This window comes from Cyprinodon variegatus, unplaced genomic scaffold (genome assembly GCF_000732505.1).
Source record: "Cyprinodon variegatus isolate N-32 unplaced genomic scaffold, C_variegatus-1.0 Scaffold147, whole genome shotgun sequence".
NCBI classification, from domain to species: domain Eukaryota; kingdom Metazoa; phylum Chordata; class Actinopteri; order Cyprinodontiformes; family Cyprinodontidae; genus Cyprinodon; species Cyprinodon variegatus.
This window is the reverse complement of record NW_015150600.1, coordinates 934,004-952,271: the sequence shown is the minus strand read 5'-3', so window position 1 is coordinate 952,271 and position 18,268 is coordinate 934,004. Positions and strand designations below refer to the sequence as shown.

The following is an 18,268-nucleotide window of genomic DNA, read 5'->3' as shown; positions in this document are numbered from 1 at the left end:
AAGGTTGGCTAAAGATTATTCTGTTTCTCTTTTTCCCATCTGCTTTTAAACTAGATTAATTGTTTGGATTTTTTCCCCTCATAAACAGTGTGTGGGAAAAACTAAACCAAAAATACTGTGGGATTCTGATTATTAGTGACCGAACAATGAAATTATGAGTTTTAGCACTCATGTTGTTGTTTTTTTTGTTTTTTTCCCCCAGCTTTCTGCTGCCATGAGTCTGGCGCCACCGTGCTCTCAATGGCGCAGCGGCGGCAGCTTCTCCTCACCGGCGGAAGAAAAGGTTGGATCACCATCTTGGAGCTCCCACACAGACACCAGCGGCAGAGTTTTCAGGCTCACGACTCGCCGGTTAAGGCTCTGGCTGTGGATCCCACCGAGGACTGCTTCATCAGCGGATCAGCTGAGGGAAACATTAAGGTATTTCCATGAGCTGATGAAGATTTGTTTAGACATGCCTGACTATATGAATATGATTTCTTGGTACTTGTTGTAAGGTAAAAATAGTTTGAAAAAAATCTATCCTATTAGCCAAATGGTAATGTAAGAAGATTCAGCCATGGATTCCTCTGCATAAAGTAAACTTCGAAGAAAGAACATCCCTGTAGGGCGTCTGGCACCCAGGTGGGGAAATGTCTGGCCGTCCTCCAGATCGTCAGTCAGATGACTGGTATTTGTCCACAGGGGCGGCGAGCCCCATCAAAGTCAATGGAAATCAATGTCATATGATGATTAACCATCTGCTCAAGACAGCAGTGACTGATGGAGACTTATGTCGAAGGTGAAAGTGGGTGCCACTAGAAATAAGGCCCTTGTTTTGTTTTTTTAAAATAGTTCCAGAGAGAACGAGAGATGAGGTCTTTAATCTTCTGATTTGACTGCATTGGTGCTGATCACACAGCTGTTAAAGGATGAGCGCATTGTGTTGTCCTGGTGTCCAATCTATCAAACACAATTAACAATTCAAACCCGTTTTACTCTGCATTGTTGCTGTGAAAAAGCTTCAGAGCTCTTTGTCGTATTCCTGATGTGAAGTCATTAATTGTATACTAGCTATCTGAAAAGTTCCCGATTAATCTGCGCATGCAGAAGCTTTTCATGAGTTTGACAGACTAGGAACTGGGACATAAGCTCACATATTTTTAGACTGGTGTATAAAATACTTTATCAAATAATAAAGTGCTCCCGCTGTTTGCACAAAGTAACTTTAGTTCCTTTGAGTGATTTTGGTCTTGGTGTCTTTTCCATGTTGGCCAATCTGTGACAGAACCAAACTTATAATTTGGGAGGTTTTTCTTTTATGTCTTCATTTCTCTAAAAATCAGAACCAGCAGCATGCAGTTTAGGGCTGAAACAATTAATCCAAGTAGTCTGTTATTGAAATATTTGTCAACTAATTTATTAATCGATTAATCATTAACTGGACCATATAGACTCTAAAACATTTCTTTAGCTGACAGAGCGACCCACTTAGAACAGTAATTATACCACGATTTTAAAAAGGTATTTATATGTAAGCATTTTGAACTTCAGATAAAAAACTTTTTCTTCTGCCAATATGCTCTATCCTGAACTCCTGAAGTGGAAAAGTTTTAGTTTCACCTGGTTTAATTTTGCAAAAAGTCTTCTTTTAGGAACTATCTGATTAGTAATCGATTAATTGAAAAAATAATCTGCAGATTAATTGATTTGCAAAATAATCGTTAGTTGCAGCCTGAATACAGTTCCCCCACAAAACAAAGCACTTGGAATAGACCGTTCTAGTTTAAATGTGGCTTAATATAAACTGTTCCTATTGCAGTTATCTTTTAAGGTCAACTTCCCAGTCTTTTGCAGGTTTTCTTATACCTTATTCCATCTCCATCTTGCTATGGCCAGCTTCTCTGTTCTAAATCATGATGCTGCCCCCTCCATGTTTCACAACGAGTGATCCAAAGTTAAGTTTTGTTCTTATCTAATCAAAACACTGCCTCCTGCAATGCTTGTGCCAAAATTTACATTTTATTTTCCAGGAAAGTTTTCTTCCATAGACTACAGAGTTTTGCAGAGTGCAAAGCTAATAACAGCTTGTCCCACTGAGCTGTGAATGTTTGGCTGCTTCTCCTTGTAATACTCTCCTTGGCTAAATACGCGTAGGTCGACCTAACCGCTTGTTTAAAGCTTTAACTTATCCTCATTCTAACTTAAATTATTGAACTTTGTTTTATTATATATATTTGAAGGTAGCAGATTTTTTTTTTTTTTTCCTGTGGGTTAATAGGCAGTATCTGTGTAATATTCCCCTGATGTTCTTTAACAAACCTCTGAGGCCTTCAAAGAGCTGCTGAAATCACATTACTCCCATGTGGTCGCTGTTTGCTAATTAGTTCACTTCTGAGGGAAATTGGTTGAGCTGGATTTTATTAACAGATATCAGAGGGAAGTGGGTTGAATACTAATGACTGCAGCCCATTTCAAGTCTTGGTTAAGTGTAAAAACTGCATGCATGCCAGCAGATCTCAGACACCTCTGTATAGCAAATGTTCGAGTGTCCATCAGGTTAGTTTCTGCAGGTATAATGTCTGTGAGGTCAGTTTCTCCTTTATTGATCCGTAGCTTTACTTCAATTCTCCGTTTTGTTCTCCAAACAGCTTCTTTATAGCTCTCTACATGCTTTAGCCTGGACTGTCTCAGTCCATACGGTTCTGCATTGATGCAAAGAGCTACAGAAAGGCATCAAAGCAGAACTGTCCTTCTAAACCTTTAAAGGACTTTGAAGACTGGTCTCCTCTGAGGGCTCATGCTCTTCTGAAGCCCATAGATTGCTGCTACCCTCGTGCTCCTTCACTTGCAGTCTCTTCTTTGAAAATTTGTTTTCTGAGGCTTCTGTCCTGTTTTTTTTTTTTTTTTTTAACGCTGCCGAAGATTTTCCTCTATAGGAGTACTTTAATGCCACTTGAATCACATTTGGGAAACTGAGCTTCAAAAACAGCATGAGCACAACTGGATAACTGCTGAGACTGAAGGGAAACCACTTTGGTCATTTGCTTAGAAACGTTTGAAAGAAATGCAGCTGAAACTGAATGTGGAGGTGCTTTGCCTTTTATCTGATTGACAAACACAAAGTAGTGCATAATTATAAAATGGAGTACAAATATGTTTAGGAAATCCTCTAAAAGGGAAAATCCGCCCTTAATTAAAAAGAGAATAAAGACAAGCTGTAGGTTTTATGAAATAATTTCCCTGTTTTAGTGAACAAATAGTTTCACAAAGACCAAGAAAGCTCGCGGTAACTCTGCAGGGTGAGGTGCTTTAATTTATTAGTCATGCATTCTATTGATCGGGTCTTTTAAGGACAAAGAAAAAAGGTAAGATAAAATGTCTAGTTTAACAGGGAGGACAGCTAACATGTGATTGATTTCTTTGGCTTTTCCTTTTTGTTGGTTTTTTACCTATTTTTATTTCCACTTCACTGTCTTTGTTTCACTTGTGTTGAATGACCTAAATTCTCCAATTAAATCACTGAATGTAGCAAAATGGGGAAAGAGATCATGGGTTTGACTACTTTTCTACTCCTGTGAGGAGTATCCTGTCATCCTGCTGTCCTAAAAACAGCCGTGTTCATCAAAGGGTAAACTAGTAGGAGCTTGGTTCAGTTTCAGATGAGAGGGGGACGTAGCAGCAGGCGGACGGTTCTATTCCAAGGATCAGTTGCATCAAGCTGCTTGGAATTGTGTTTCTAAACATGACTTTTGTTTTTTCCTCCCAGGTCTGGAGTCTAGCCACGCAGGGCCTCCTCTACACTTTTCCAAACGAACACGCCCGCCAGTCGCTGTTCAGGAACCTCGGGACGGGAGTGATGCAGATCGAGGTGGGACCATCTAGTCACATCTTCTCCTGCGGCGCCGACGGAACCATGAAGATGAGGAACCTTCCCAACCGCTTTGCTGTGGCGGAAAACAGCAGCAGCCCCAAGAGCGACGTCAAGTTCTTCATATAGAAGGAAAACGGCCGCAGTGAACCAAGAGGAACGGAGCGGCGTGCAAACGAGTCATTGCAGTGATCTTTTTTTTTTATGAACCTAAATCTTGTCTTTAGGGGCAACCAAGCACAGGAGCTTTTTATAGATGGTGGAAACTGTATCTGCTGTTTAAGGCTTGTGTAAAGAACAAGAGGCGGCCCTTTATGGGGCAGAGTTCTGATTCAACAGAATTCTGATGTACGAGAACTGGGCGGGGCCAGACAGAACCCATCATGTTTGGTGGGGAAGGAGCTGAGCCGAGCGAGAAGAGGACCATCAAGCAGCACATTGGAGGCCAGCAGATGCCATTTGTTTGTTTTTTCCACGTCACTTATCTTGCATCACACTTTACTGGGCGCTCCTCTCCAGCTGGACTCAAACTCGTCGTATAAAGTTGGAGGTAAATAGCAGGTCGCCTTTAAAGGGAAATGTTAGTTTGCTTTCTGATAGTTTGGTTGGATGAAAACCCTACAGATAGCAGCTTCTACCTCTGCTGTTGCCAGGTAGTACCAGCAGGGAGAAACCATAAACAGTTTTACAACAATATTTATCCATTTATCAGCTGTATAGTTGCAGTCATGTGGACCGGCGCTCTGTCTGGTTTATATCATCCAAAGTCTATCTACTGTTTCAGATTTCTGATTAAATGTGACGCATTTCTGAAAATGAACTGATCCTAACCTTGATTACATAAAAAACAAACAAAAAAACAATGAAAATAAAATAAAAAAAAACATAGGTGTAGCACTCTAGTAGGTCATAAAAGGATTTTTTATTTTTTGCAATAGATTTTAGATTCTCTTCCTTTCAAATAGAGAAACTGTTCTTCCACTTAAAGGTTACGATAAGTAGTGTGACCGAACCACTGAGTCACAGTCAATAGAACCGATCACATTTTTAGATGTATTAAAACCACCAAACCAAACTCTCTGACCTTTTAGTTTTCTGCAAGCGTCATTACGTTTTTATAGCAAACCACTATTCCCATATGCGTCTAAAAATTACACACAATATTTGTCTATCTTTAAAACAGTTTGCAGATTTCACTCAAACTAAATCATACCTAAGATATGAGCTTCTTTATAATTTCTTTAATATATAGAATTGCTATAAAAATACATCAGTTTAACAACATTGATATAAAATGGTTTTCTTCCAAGCATAAAATGATAAAATGGGGATCAAGAGACTTCTGTAAGCCCCTCTTCTATCATCCATCTCTGTCAGAAAGCAAATATTTCTCTGAAAGGGCGGCCTCTTCCTCATCTCTGCACCAGTTGCTGTCTGTATTTGCACATAAGATAAATGAAGCGAATTATATGTACTCAAATGCATATAACTACAGTAGGCAGGTTAGAGGTGGTAGGATGATAATAATAATAATGGGGGTGTTTGTTTATCCTGGCCTAAATGTAACCATTGGTGTTATAATCAACATTAAGTGACCTTAATCCTCTGAATCTCCTTCTGCCCAATCGGCACACTGTATTCCATGTGTTGATTATAGTGTTGAGACTCTGTTGCACAAAGTAGCTTTAATTTATTGAAGCTTTTTGTTGATGTTGGACTCCACAGGTTATTTTTTCCTCCTTTGAAGATGTAGCAGGAAACCTTGCTGTTGACAATGAGGGGTGGGGGGGGGTGTAAGGCTCAACTGGGGAAGTTGTTTTAACATAAAATCTCGTTTTATTCCAGGAATAGTGCAATCCCCTTCTGCCGACGTGCTTATGTTGGTTTAGTGTTAAATCGTCAGTCTCCTTTTGTTTCATCCAAATGCAGCACTTTTCTTTCAGAAAACTATCCAGAGATGCACCGATCAGGCTTTTCTAGGCCGGTACCGATTTCTCATTGTCCCCCCCTCCTCGCTCGTTTCCCCTCTCTTTTTCTCTCAGGACTATAAAATATGAGAGGAAAGAAAATATGCCGCAGGTTTGTCGTTTTTAAAGCCAACAAAGCCAATTAAATGCAACATTTTTCTTATTTATGCACCACAGGATCTCGCCAAACATTTATTAGATATTTTTTTAACTCCAAAGAAAAGTGCATCACTGTAAATGCTGCATAATGATGCATTGATGGACTGAAGAAGGGTAGGAGTTCTTAGTTTTGCTTTATTAATTTACTGTGGGGGATCAGAAGTATGGCCAACTGATTGGTGCATCTCTGCTTATATAATCTTGGTTGATGTTTAACATGATGCATTTCTTGAGATTGTGATTATCTTAGAATTAATTTCTTTCTTTAAGCTTATATCAGATATAAACTATCTTAGGAAAAACTTTAGATGGAAACACATTAAATGCAGTTCTGTATATATTTATAAACATCCAGAAAACTGAGCTTATTTTAATCTCAACTAGTCGTAGATAAATGTTGGGTGATGCTAAAACTCACTTTAGGAGGATTATTCTGTACAGACGGGTATGTTTATGAAATACGAAGTGTAGACTTCTCAAAAGTATCATTTAATTTAGATTCCCCCTTACTTTGTTTGCTTTCCACAAATCTGAATGTTTGGAAGAAGCTCTGAAGAGGAAGGTCAGTTTTATCTTAGCCAGGCAAGTGTTTTCTTACAGAAACTGAACAATAAAATTATTTTTTTTTTTCTTTAACCAAAAACTGCTCATTTCTTTATCCTGCAGTTTCACTGCATTTTATTTCAGGTTGCAGCTGCTGCACAAAACTAACATATCTGACCTAAATAAAAATTGAACTGATCATATTTAGTCTTGTTTTCTCCTCTTTTAATCTTCCAAATGTGAACTTGAAGTAATAAGTCTAATTTTCTATTGTAAATCATTGAGTTATATACAAAAACCTGTTGAAATAAAGGAAAAATGTGAAACAAGGTGCTGTTTGTAATTTTGCTAAATACTGTTTTGGGTTTTAACTCAACTTAAACTTTAATGATATCAAGTAATAATCTTGGGAATCATGTAAAGGTTGTTTTCATGCAGACTGATGCATCTTATTAGCTTTAATTTATCTGTAAATGACTAAGACTGAGATGAGCCAAATGTTCCCATCTCTGGCCAAACCATGAGTCACATCAACATGCAGACCTCACAGGTGGAAGCAAGCCCGTCACTACTGGCTATCATCATATCTAACATAATGGGCCTCATTCACCTATATGGAGGCGACTGAGGGGAAACTGACAAACATCTCGCCTCTGAAGCTTTGACAGGAGTCGGTTTATAAAAGTAGAGGCTGGAATGAATAGATTTAAAGACAATTCAAGTACAGCTAAACTTTTCATCCTCCAGTTTGGTTCGGCTTCAAACATCCAGTTTTAAAAAATGCATATATTTATAATAACATGACTACAGTGCACCATCGACGTAGAGAGGTGTTAATTATTGTATGAAAGTTTTGAGAACCACTTATCTGAAACGGCAAAACAAGTCTTTAAAATGTTTTATACCTTACCCTCTATAGTTGGAAAAAAACAAATGACACTGCTACAGTGACATTTTTCCTGCAGCTATAAGGTGCTGCAAGAGTCTTTGGAACTGAAACAAGCTATTTCTCCTATTTCAGCTATTGGTATTGGCTCAAAGTTAAATCTGAACCAAATTTAAGCATCCCCCACACAAAGCTCTAAAAATTTAAGCATCATATAATAAATCTGACTGTTCTTTGTTTCTAACTGAGCACTTTGCTCCCAGACTGCAACATTTACAGGTTGTTCCTCGAGTTTCCAAAAGGCTTCTCTATTTTAGAACTCACAATTTCAGTTATTGAAGCTGGCCCCTGTATACTGTCAACACAAGGCTTTAAACTCTTCTCTTTGAGAAAGCTTATAGTAAGAGGAGCTCAGATTATCCTGAACCATCTGTGTAGTTATGCTACTATAGACTTGGGCTGCTGGAGGACAAAGGTTACTTTTCCTCTCTATCTTGTACTTCTCTCTAGTTATCCACTATGTGCATTTATCATTGACATAGCTATAGGTTGTGACTTCCTTTTGTTATTCATTTAAGTTTCAGCTGTGAAAACTTACTGAAAAACTAATCCACTGGTTGAGCTTCTGCTTCCATATTAAGATATGTTCCCAATATCAGTATATATGCTGCTCAAAAAGGTAAAGGGAACACTAGAATAACATCCTAGATCTGAATGAATCAAATATTCTCATTGAATTCTTTGTTCTGTACAAAGTTAAATATACTGATAACACAATCACACAAATCAATAGAAATCAAATTTATTAACCAATAGAGGCCTGGATTTGGAGTCACAGAATTAAAGTGAAAAAAACACACTAAAGGCTGATCCAACTTTGATGTAATGTCCTTAAAACAGGAAAAAATTGAGGCTGTGTTGTGTGTGGCCTCATATGACGTTCCTACAATGCATGGCCATGCTCCTGATGAGGTGGCGGATGGTCTCTTGATGGATCTCCCCCCAGACCTGGACTAAAGCATCCACCAACTCCTGGACAGTCTGTTATGCAACATGACATCGGTGGATGAAGCGAGACATGATGTCCCAGATGTGCTCAGTCAGATTCAGGTCTGTGGAACAGGTGGGCCAGTACATAGCATTAAATGCCTTCATCTTGCAGGAACTGCTGACACACTCCAGCAACATGAGGTCTAGCATTGTCCTGCATTAGAAAGAACTCAGAGCCAAACATACCAGCTTATTGTCTCACAAAGGGTCTGAGGATCTCATCTCGGTACCTAATGGCAGTCATGCTACCTGTGGCGCGCATTGGAGGGCTCTGCTGCCCTCCAAAGAAATGCCACCCCACACCATTATTAACCCACTGCCAAACTGGTCATGTTAAAGGCAGCAGATCCCTCTCCAAGGTGTGTCCACACTCTGTCAAGATTGTCACATGTGCTCAGTGTGAACCTGCTTTCATCTGTGAAGAGCAATGTGCCCATGGCAAATTTGCAAATTCCAGAGTTCTTTAGGAAATGCCAGGCGACCTGCACGGCTGTGACCACAACCCTTATCTCCATGAGGTCGGGCCCTCATGCCGTCCTCATGGAGTCTGTTTCAAACTGTATGTGCTGTTCATTTGTGTCCTCAAAGTCTCCTGTTGCTCTAACACTCAGAATAAGACTGGAATGCATGTCCTCAAAGTCATATGTTTGTATAATGGCACAGATTTACCTCAAAAGCCTTTCAGATCTGTGTGAGATGGCACCATGCACATAAAATGTACAAAAAGTTGGGTCAATACATTACTAAAGCTTTATTTTGAATCATTTTTCTTTTTTACAAGAGCAACAGTTATATTGAATAAAATTGCACCAAACAGTGTTGAAATATAGGATGTAAGTTGATTACAGTATCAGACACAAAAGAACTGCCTCTGACTTTGGTGAATTAGCCTCCAAATCATTTAGTCATGAAATTAGACCATAAGGATTTAGATCATACCTCACTTAGATTTGTATTATTTCATTAAGTTAAACTGATATGTTAATGAATTAAAGTTATGACTTATTAAAAAAGTGAATAAATGCTTCATGACATCAATTAAGACTCCTATGGATTTGTACTTAATTAAATATTCTGAACACCTCTATGAGTGAGCTGCGACACTGGCAGCTAAAGATGTGACATTTCTCCACCTTATGCTCGGATTCAACTCATTTAATCTGCATTTGAAACTCTCTGGAAGTCTTTTTGACAGCAGAGGAAATTAATTCATGAGGGATAAATTAATTCCTGATGTGTCTCAGTGGGTGACTTTTTTTTTTTGAGAGCAAAAAAATGGTCACCAAACTCAAGGGATTTGGACAAAGAAGTAGGAGGGAGTCGGTGTGGTTTGGTTCCTGAAACCATCTGACTGGTTAGTGGAGGAGCTCACAGCTTGGCATAATCCTTCAGGATGACCTCCATTTTCTCACTCAGCATGACGTTCCCTCTAACCTTCAGCTTGCCGGCGAAGAACGCCTAAAAAGAAAAGCAAATGTAAATGCATGAAGCCAGGAATCAAATAAAAAGGGATGAAGATGATCCCACTTATAGTCGGGTAGGAGGAATAGTCCCTTCTGATCTAACCCAGCCTCTGATGATGTCCCCTACCCTCGAAATCAACCCAAAGGTGGGAACCTGGAAGCAGCTTCCCTTTCAACTCAATAAACTAATCTTCCCCCAGCTGATCATTTATCAAAGAACAGTGTAGAAAACCCCACCTGAGGGATCTTCAGGGGCTTAGGCTTGTGACTCTCTACAAAGAGCCCACAGACAAACACATGCGGCCCTGAGATCAACAACAAGAGCTCCAGGAAATCAGAAATTCTGCCCAGTGACGACCAATCCCACCGACAGATGGGATGCAACAGACATAACAAGCAGCAACCATTGATTATCTGTGCCGCGAGCTCTCAGAGCTAGCTATGAAAAAACGCCACTTCCATGTTTTATCTGACAAGATGAGATCAGTAAGGACACATTTATGGATCGACGGGTACCTCTAATGAACTTTTTGCCCAATCAGAACTTGCAGGAAGTCATTCAGCGTCACAATGACAATTTAAAATCACAGTGAATTAATAAATATGAGGTAAACGTCGATAAGAGTTTCAGACAGATGAAAAAGATTTAAAGATGGCGGAGGGAGCCATATAAGCATAGTGTGTTACCTTCTGGGGTGCAAGTTTCCCCGTCACCACCTCCATGAAGTCCGCGTCGGACACGGTGAAGGTCACATCGACCTTCCCGCTGTACGGCCCCTTGAGCAAAGAGCCGCTACCGTTCTTCAGATCAATGGCTGCAGGACACAAAAAGAAAGGAATGAGAGCAAGGATTTTAAAACAAAAAACTTTACTCCTTCACAGGAAGACTTCCTATATTCACTTTCTGTAGCTCATTAGGGCTTTAAATAACAGCACTAATAGCTTAATCTACAATCATATGGTGAGCTTTAAAGTATGAAAGGAAATCATGTTATTTTGGGGAATAAAATACCATCTAAAAGTTTTATGAAAAGGTTGCAAAGTGCAAAAAGCTTTCATGTTTTATGAGGTCTAAATAAATGGTTGCAAGTGTCTTAACCATGGCCAAAATCTAATAAGTAAATCATGATAATCTCAACGAAATCACAATGTCTCCAATAAGAGAATAAAAACATTAAATAATTAAATGTGGATTATTTATAATAAACCTCTCTTTTCAAAAAGTTAATGACTTGATCTTCAATAATCACACTGATTCATGTTGTCTCACTGAAACCTGTCAGCAGAAACGGGGCAACTCCCTCCAGCTATTCCAGCTTTGACATACCCAGAAATTCTGGGAGAGGAACTGGTTGACAACAATCTTTCAGTCTGACTTACTGATTAGTCCAGAGTCAGTTAATAATTAGAATTATTTTAAACAATCAACCCTAAGTTTGCCTCATCCAGATTGTAAAGCAACAAACCTTATTCTGTTTGTAACCCTGAATCATCCACCAGATCCTTACATTCAATTTTTAGATTAGTTCTTAGAATTCCTATCCAATTTAGTGCTAAATACCAACAAGTTCATTATAGTGAGGGATTTTAATATTAATTCTGACATTGAAAGTGTTTGCTTAAATGCAGCCTTTAATGTTATATTAGAAAACAATGGCTTTGTTCAAAATGTCCAGAGTCATACACATTTTCATCTTCATACTTTCAACCTTTTTTCTGACATATTACATTGACTGTGAATAAATAACAGTATTTCAACACTATCCTCTCTGACCCCTTTTTGTTATTTTTCACCTTTTTTTTAAGGGGGATTTCGTTTTTTTTTTTTACATTGGGCCCTTGATTTTACGTTATTACATCACGATCTACTCGCCCATATAGGTTTTGTGTCATTTGGAGCTGTTCTGAAGATATTCCGTTATGTTATATTCAGGTAACATCTTCCTATGGGCAACGACTTTAAGGCACAAGTTATGATCAAGAGACTGTAAGCCCCTGTAAGCCCATGTTATGAATGCTGGTACGCCAGCATTCATAACATGCAGGTGAATCACTGTCCCCCAGACATTCGCGGTTATATTTTTTAAATTTATATCTTTTAAAAATAAAGCAGTGCGTGTATGACGTCATTCGCGCGCCGGACTGGAGTTTTTGTTTTTCTTTATTTAACCTTTGTTTATTCCATGTGGCTTCTGGGCTGTGGCTGTTCTCTTCCTTTTGTTTTTTTTTCTGTATCTTTTCTTTCTCTTTTGATTCCCTTTTGAGGCTGTTAGTTGGATGTTACTTGGTTGTATCTTTTCCGAATATCTTCATGTGACACAACTCTTTTTGGTTGGTTGGACCTTGTTTTATTACGTTAAATTCAGGGGCCAATTTTAAAAAAAAAATGCCGTTCCCCTTTAACTGAGTTCTCCCTCACCCAGAGAATTTTTCACTTTAGCAGGTCATTATCAAATAATGCAGCAATAACATTGATAAAATACGTTCCATTTTCTATCCCCTCTGAACAACACTGTAGAGGGCAAACAAACTTATTCCCCTTCACAAGCTTATGATTTTGTTGACGGGGTCACCTCTTCCCTGCACTTTGCTTTGTACAACTTAGCCCCTATGAAAAAGAAGAACTAATTATTTAGGCTAGCTCCTTGGTTTATTACAGAGCTGCGCACGTTGAAGCTTAATGTTAGAGAATAGAGAATAGTGCTCTTAATGTCAACAAGAATCCTACCTAGACTGGAAAAACAGTCTACTGCTGTATAAAATTACCTTTTATAGAAAAAGAGCAGCATATTTCTCTTCATTAATATAGGAGAATGAAAACCATTTTCTATTAAAAATAAAATCACTGCAAATAGGATTCCAGGTCATGGGTTCAAAAGGTCGAAGAGGGACCAGAGAGGATGTGTGCTCCTACCAACAGGTTCTGGGTCTGGGGTTTCCTACCAATGGGATGTACCAAGGATGCACCTTAACAGGTCCCTTTCTATGTGGAGAAGCAGCAGCTCTTTTACAGACTCTCCAAGGCAAACATCCAGACAGTTGGTAAACCTTTATAAAAAAGTTAAGGTCCTGTAATGTTAGGAGGATATTAATAATTCTCTGAAAAATAGAGAAATTAGTTCCTATTTTAGATTGTTCTATAATATTTTAGGTATTGCCTTAATTCAAAAGGGGTGTCTACATTTCTTCTTTTGGAAGAATATAAAGTCTTGAACTACAGTTTTAGTTGTGTTTCAGGGATAACTTACTCCATTCTGCAACTTTCTTGCCATCCTTGGTGATCTCCCAGCCAAACACAGCATTAACTTTCTTGACCAGCTCTGATCCCAATTCTTTAATACGTCGCCCGATCTCTGCAAACACCAACTCGCTCTGAAGGCCACCTCCCTGCAAAAGGAAAGAGAAACGGACAGACCTGTCAGTCTCCTCAGGTGCTAGTTGAAAATATACACTTATTTTGTCTAAATCAAGGGTTCAAAGCGCTGCTGGGATACCAGGATAGGTGGGATACTTGTGGAAGGAAAATGAACACATCAAACAACCTGTGAAAAACAGCTATGCCAATGGAAGTCCTGCAATTTGTAAAAAAAAAAAAAAAAAAAGCTTTTCAAAGTCAGAGCTCCTCATTTAATTACATAAGATGAATGCAACTAACAACTTCATGAGTCCAAATCTAATTTTCTTTTAACACATTTCTTTCATTTTATTTTTTTCTTATGCTGAGGTTGACGGTGAAGTCAGAAAAATAATCAACATCTGTGATCCGCGTTAGGATCTTAATGCAGGACCGGCATACTTCAGCAGGCTGAGGGTTTAGTGTTCAACATTACTGTAGTTGGAGTTTCATCTGGTGAACACATTGATGCCCTGAAATGAAATAAGATGTCTGCACAGGTAACATTTTATTGTTTTTTTGCTCAATATAAAGGCTGCAATGGCCACTGTTGGTCCGCAGTCTGCCCTTTGAGAGGGAAAGAAATCCTGCTACAAGGAGAATATAATGAAAGGAAAAAGGAGGAGTAATTGACAGTGAAGATATATTTGCCCCTAGGCCCGTCGTGTACCTGAGGGAGATTTTCAGGAGAAGCTTCTGATGAGCCATGTAAGTCCACGTAGGCTCCAGCCAGAACGACGTCACCCGTCTCCTTCACCTGCATAACAGAGATGAGAGCTCATCAGCAAGCAGAAGGAAGAGTGACTTTAAAAAAAAGCTCTGACTCATTTCTACTTCTTTTCTGTGCTCACTTTACACTGGACGTGGATTCTACTGCCCTCCTTCCACATCTCCGTTTGCAGCGACTGACCCGGAAACACGGGCTTTGCGAAGCGAACCTGCCAGAGGATAGCAGATGGGGAAATATGTGATGAAAGGTCTTTTTGTCACTTGACAAACCCCTAATTAGATGTGTCTGGATAGAATTTAATTAAACTAATTAAATAATAAAAAAAAATCTATAAATAAGTCATAAAAGCCTGCATCTCTGCATGCAATCTGTTATAATGGTTTCGATGTTACATCAGGTCTAACAGAGAAACAAGAAGAGGTGATATAAAGAGGGCTTGAAGCCCAGCGAGGTCACACTCACCTTTATAGCCCTAAACCTAGAGGGGTCGTTGTTGGCGAACTGTTTGAGGACGTGTCTCGCAGCAAAGCCGAATGAGCACAAGCCGTGCAGGATGGGAGTGCTAAAACCTGACCAAAGAGCACTCATAAATACCATCAAGAATAAATCAGGCAAAAATTGTTGTTTGAATAAAAACCTAAAAGGAAGAGGGATTCCTGGCTAAAAAAGCATTACAACTTCCACAGATGCTGTGGCTCTCACCTCCCATGGCGGCGAAGCTGGGGTCGATATGAAGAGGGTTCCAGTCTCCGCTAAGACGGTACAAAGCAGCCTGCAACCGTACAGGGGGAAGCAGACATTGTTTAGATTGATATCTTATTCATAAACGTCTCAACTTTGAAATTAAATTATCATAAAGACACCGAAAAAAAATAAGAAGGCCTTTGAAGTGATGCAGTTGAAGTCATTTTAAAAACGCTTCAGGGATTGAGCTCCTTATTCTTTTCCCTCTTTCCTTTTTGCTGCATCATGCAGTCAGCAATCCCTCCTCTGCCACATAGTCACACATATTTTGTCTCAAACTTTATGATTATTTCAGAGTCGAAAGAAAGAGAATCCAGCATGTTCTATTTTCACCCTTGCATCATCAATTCAGCTGATTTATTCTGCAGCAAAACCCACACCGACGCACTCACTTGGTCTCTTGTGGTTGATTCAATCACCACGGCATCTGGTGTGCGCTTGGGTGGAGGCAGAGGAGCCTGGGGGAAAATTAAACAAAAAAGGGAAAGAAAACTGTTAAATAGGATGGAGAATTCATGAGAGTTTTCACAATAATAAAAGTACAAACTGGGATGCCATAAACAGTAAATAAAATTGTGTCAAATCTCCATGAACAGCTGGGAATAGAAGATACACAGACGGGGAAAGTGAGAAATGATGTTTATGGAAAATTTGATTTCATACCAGCAGCATTCTACTATCTTCTAACACAAAATGAGCGGGCAGAGAGTGGGATGTTTATGGCCATGGTACTCATAGATAAATTGCGATTTTTTAAATGCCAACATTAAGTACGAGCCATTAAAGTTGTATTTAAGTAAATATTTGTTTAGGTGTTTTAATATTAACAGAGTTAACAGTCTATTATTTTTCTACTCTACCCTAAGTAACCCCTCCTGCATTGTCCTCAAAAGCAACGGTGAGCTTTAGGAAATAGATTTTGTCCCTCCTTTATCCTTGCTGTGGCGGCTGCTTCTCTCTTGTTATCATTTTATGATCTGTTAGGGTCAATACACCTCAGCTAAAGGAATAGTTCGCTTGTATTTTCTTATTAAATGTTAATTGAAAGTGACAATTAAAAAAAATAAACTCTAATTTACAAACACACTTTAGTCAGATATAGTTTACTTATCTATCAAAGGAGGACAATGTAAACTAATGAGCCTAATAAGTCCGTCCAGCATGTAAATGTGGCAGATCTAGCCACAAAGGCTCATCTATATCCTCAGTTTCTGACAGACTAATGCTAGAAACACAGGATTAAAAAATGAACACCTGAGATTTAAACAAACAAAACCAAAAAAAAAAAAAACTGAAACCAAAATGTAATATTCAGCTATCACCAATTTATGACAGTTTGCAGATTGCCTGTAAGTCGCAATTTTCCTCAGCTCATTATTCCAAGTATAATTAACATCATTTAGAGAAGATTTGTCAGACATAGGATATACTCTAGTTAGACATTCTCAGGGCTAATTAAATTTTTATTAATTAAAGTATTTGACAGACCATGCAAAACTGAATTTATCTAGTTTAAAGACCATAAATGTCCATGCATGAAGCTTTTAGAGAACGGAAGAGCTCCTTCACTAAAACAACTGTTCACCCTAGGTGCACAAAGGAGCTCTACTGCAGATCCTTCCTTTTGTAATATTTTGTATTTCATATATGCTACTTACAACAGGCCCCGATAAGTTTAAATAAGGTTGCACACCTTTTATTTTTTCATTTTAATCTTGAATATAATTTCACTTAATCTCAGTATTCAGTTTATTTACTAACTGCAAAGTGCTTTATTTTCTGACATATGCTTCCCCCCCACCTTGCTTATTGTCAATTTAAACTTTCTACAGCTTTTTTCAATGCATCACATACATTGATACAGCTGAATTTAATAAAGGATACTTCTATTCTAAACTATAAAATGATGCTTGATTAAAATTTTTTGCAGTAATAAAATGAGTCTGAGTCCCTATCCAGTTGTTTAATTGATTATAACGTTTCCAGCGTTTGTATCGTCATTCCACTGTCACAAGTACAGCGCAACGAAATTCACCCTCTGCATTTAACCCGTCCCCGATGGGAGCAGTGGGCTGCCATTGTGCGGTGACCGGGGAGCAGTGGGGGGCTTTGCTCAGGGACCCAGAGTGGCAGAGTGGCAGTCTGTGGAAGTGGGTTTCGAAATCACAGCCTCAGGATTCCAAGCTCTAACCACTAGGCCACCATGACCCCTTTGTTTATTTATGATTGCATAGCTATAGTATTGCCTCCAGATCTCTATTTTAATTCCTTAAAAAAAATACTTAGCATTTTCAGTTTAAAATAAAATCAGACGTTAATTCAAAAAGGAGAAAAAAAGTTTCTGCAAGATATGCTCCTGCAGTAAAAGATTGGTTTAATTTAAGACAATTTCAACAGAGGAACTAATGGAAGTAGTGGGTACTAAATATGAGGACATATATTTTTACATAACATTTCTTACTTGTTCAATTTACCCCTCTATTCACAGACACTTCTAAAGTATGAATGTGAGGAAATATTGGAACAATATGTCTCCTAGATGATAAAAGGTCTACAATCTCTGAAACAATTTCAAGTTTTGATTGCATATAAAATGAATGTTTCTACTTTGCTCCAGCTGATTTGAAGGAACCCAATATTTCTTTAAATCTGATCTCTGAATGCTCCTCCAAACATTGTTTGCTGATACACTAACAGGCTACTCAGGTTTTCATGCACATCTACTGATGGAAATAATTTTCCCGATCCTCTGAAAGATCCACAGAAGATGAAATATTCAGATTTTTTTCTCTCCCTTCTGCATTTTGAGAAGAATAATTGGAATACCTCTTCGTAACGCTGCGCCGTATTTCAGAGCTGGAAGAGTCTCTTGATATTTTCACACTTAAAAAGGTTCGACACTTCACCATGCTCTTTACTTAAACACACAGACTTTTTTTCCTCATAAGCAAACATTCAACACAAAACTCCAACATACTTTGGCTTTATCCGAGCTTCTCTTTCCCCCGAAGCGTCCGGCTCCGACCACAAACACTGAAAACTGGTTGTAGCACACAAGCTCGTTGCCGTCATAGGTGTTCACTGCAAAGCAGAGCAAATGCTGGGATTGTAAAGGATTATTCAACAGAAAACTTGGTTTTGAAGTGGAAAAGAAAAAAAATATATTTTTTACATTTTTATAGGTAGAAATCTTGGGATATTATTCGACTCTTAATTCAAACCCCACCATTCAACTGGTGAAACAAGGCGCTGGTGGAGTCATGCTGTGGGGATGCTGTACTTTAGCAGGGATTATGAACATAATCATCAGGCAACCATAGAAATAAAGTTTGAAGAAACGAGAGTGGAGACTGAGGCTAGTGTCTTCCTCCAGACTCTGGGACCTCGATTCCTAAAAGAATCAAAGAATTCACCTTCATCTGAAAACATTACTTTGGATTATTGAGCAACAGTCCAGTTGCCTTTCTCCTTAGCTCAGGTAA

General features: G+C 38.7%; 2 protein-coding genes across 3 annotated transcripts in view; one reads left to right on the top strand and one right to left on the bottom strand.

Annotated features, from left to right (window-relative positions):
• Positions 1-4,995, top strand: part of dmxl1 (Dmx-like 1) — a 73,291-nt gene extending 68,296 nt beyond the window's left edge. For both annotated transcript variants that reach the window (XM_015377134.1, XM_015377133.1), the window contains 2 exons: positions 203-420; positions 3,749-4,995. In XM_015377134.1, the coding sequence (XP_015232620.1) occupies positions 203-420; positions 3,749-3,979 (449 nt within the window). In that variant the 3' untranslated portion in view covers positions 3,980-4,995. The remainder of the gene's footprint in view (positions 1-202; positions 421-3,748) is intronic.
• Positions 4,996-9,184: 4,189 nt separating this feature from the next.
• hsd17b4 (hydroxysteroid (17-beta) dehydrogenase 4) overlaps positions 9,185-18,268 on the bottom strand; it is a 32,896-nt gene continuing 23,812 nt past the window's right edge. Inside the window, exons 17-25 of the mRNA XM_015377178.1 lie at positions 17,764-17,867; positions 15,179-15,244; positions 14,745-14,814; positions 14,505-14,611; positions 14,164-14,250; positions 13,983-14,069; positions 13,167-13,305; positions 10,606-10,733; positions 9,185-9,913 (exon numbers count right to left, since the gene is read on the bottom strand). Coding sequence (XP_015232664.1) covers positions 9,824-9,913; positions 10,606-10,733; positions 13,167-13,305; positions 13,983-14,069; positions 14,164-14,250; positions 14,505-14,611; positions 14,745-14,814; positions 15,179-15,244; positions 17,764-17,867 — 878 coding nt within the window. The 3' untranslated portion in view covers positions 9,185-9,823. The remainder of the gene's footprint in view (positions 9,914-10,605; positions 10,734-13,166; positions 13,306-13,982; positions 14,070-14,163; positions 14,251-14,504; positions 14,612-14,744; positions 14,815-15,178; positions 15,245-17,763; positions 17,868-18,268) is intronic.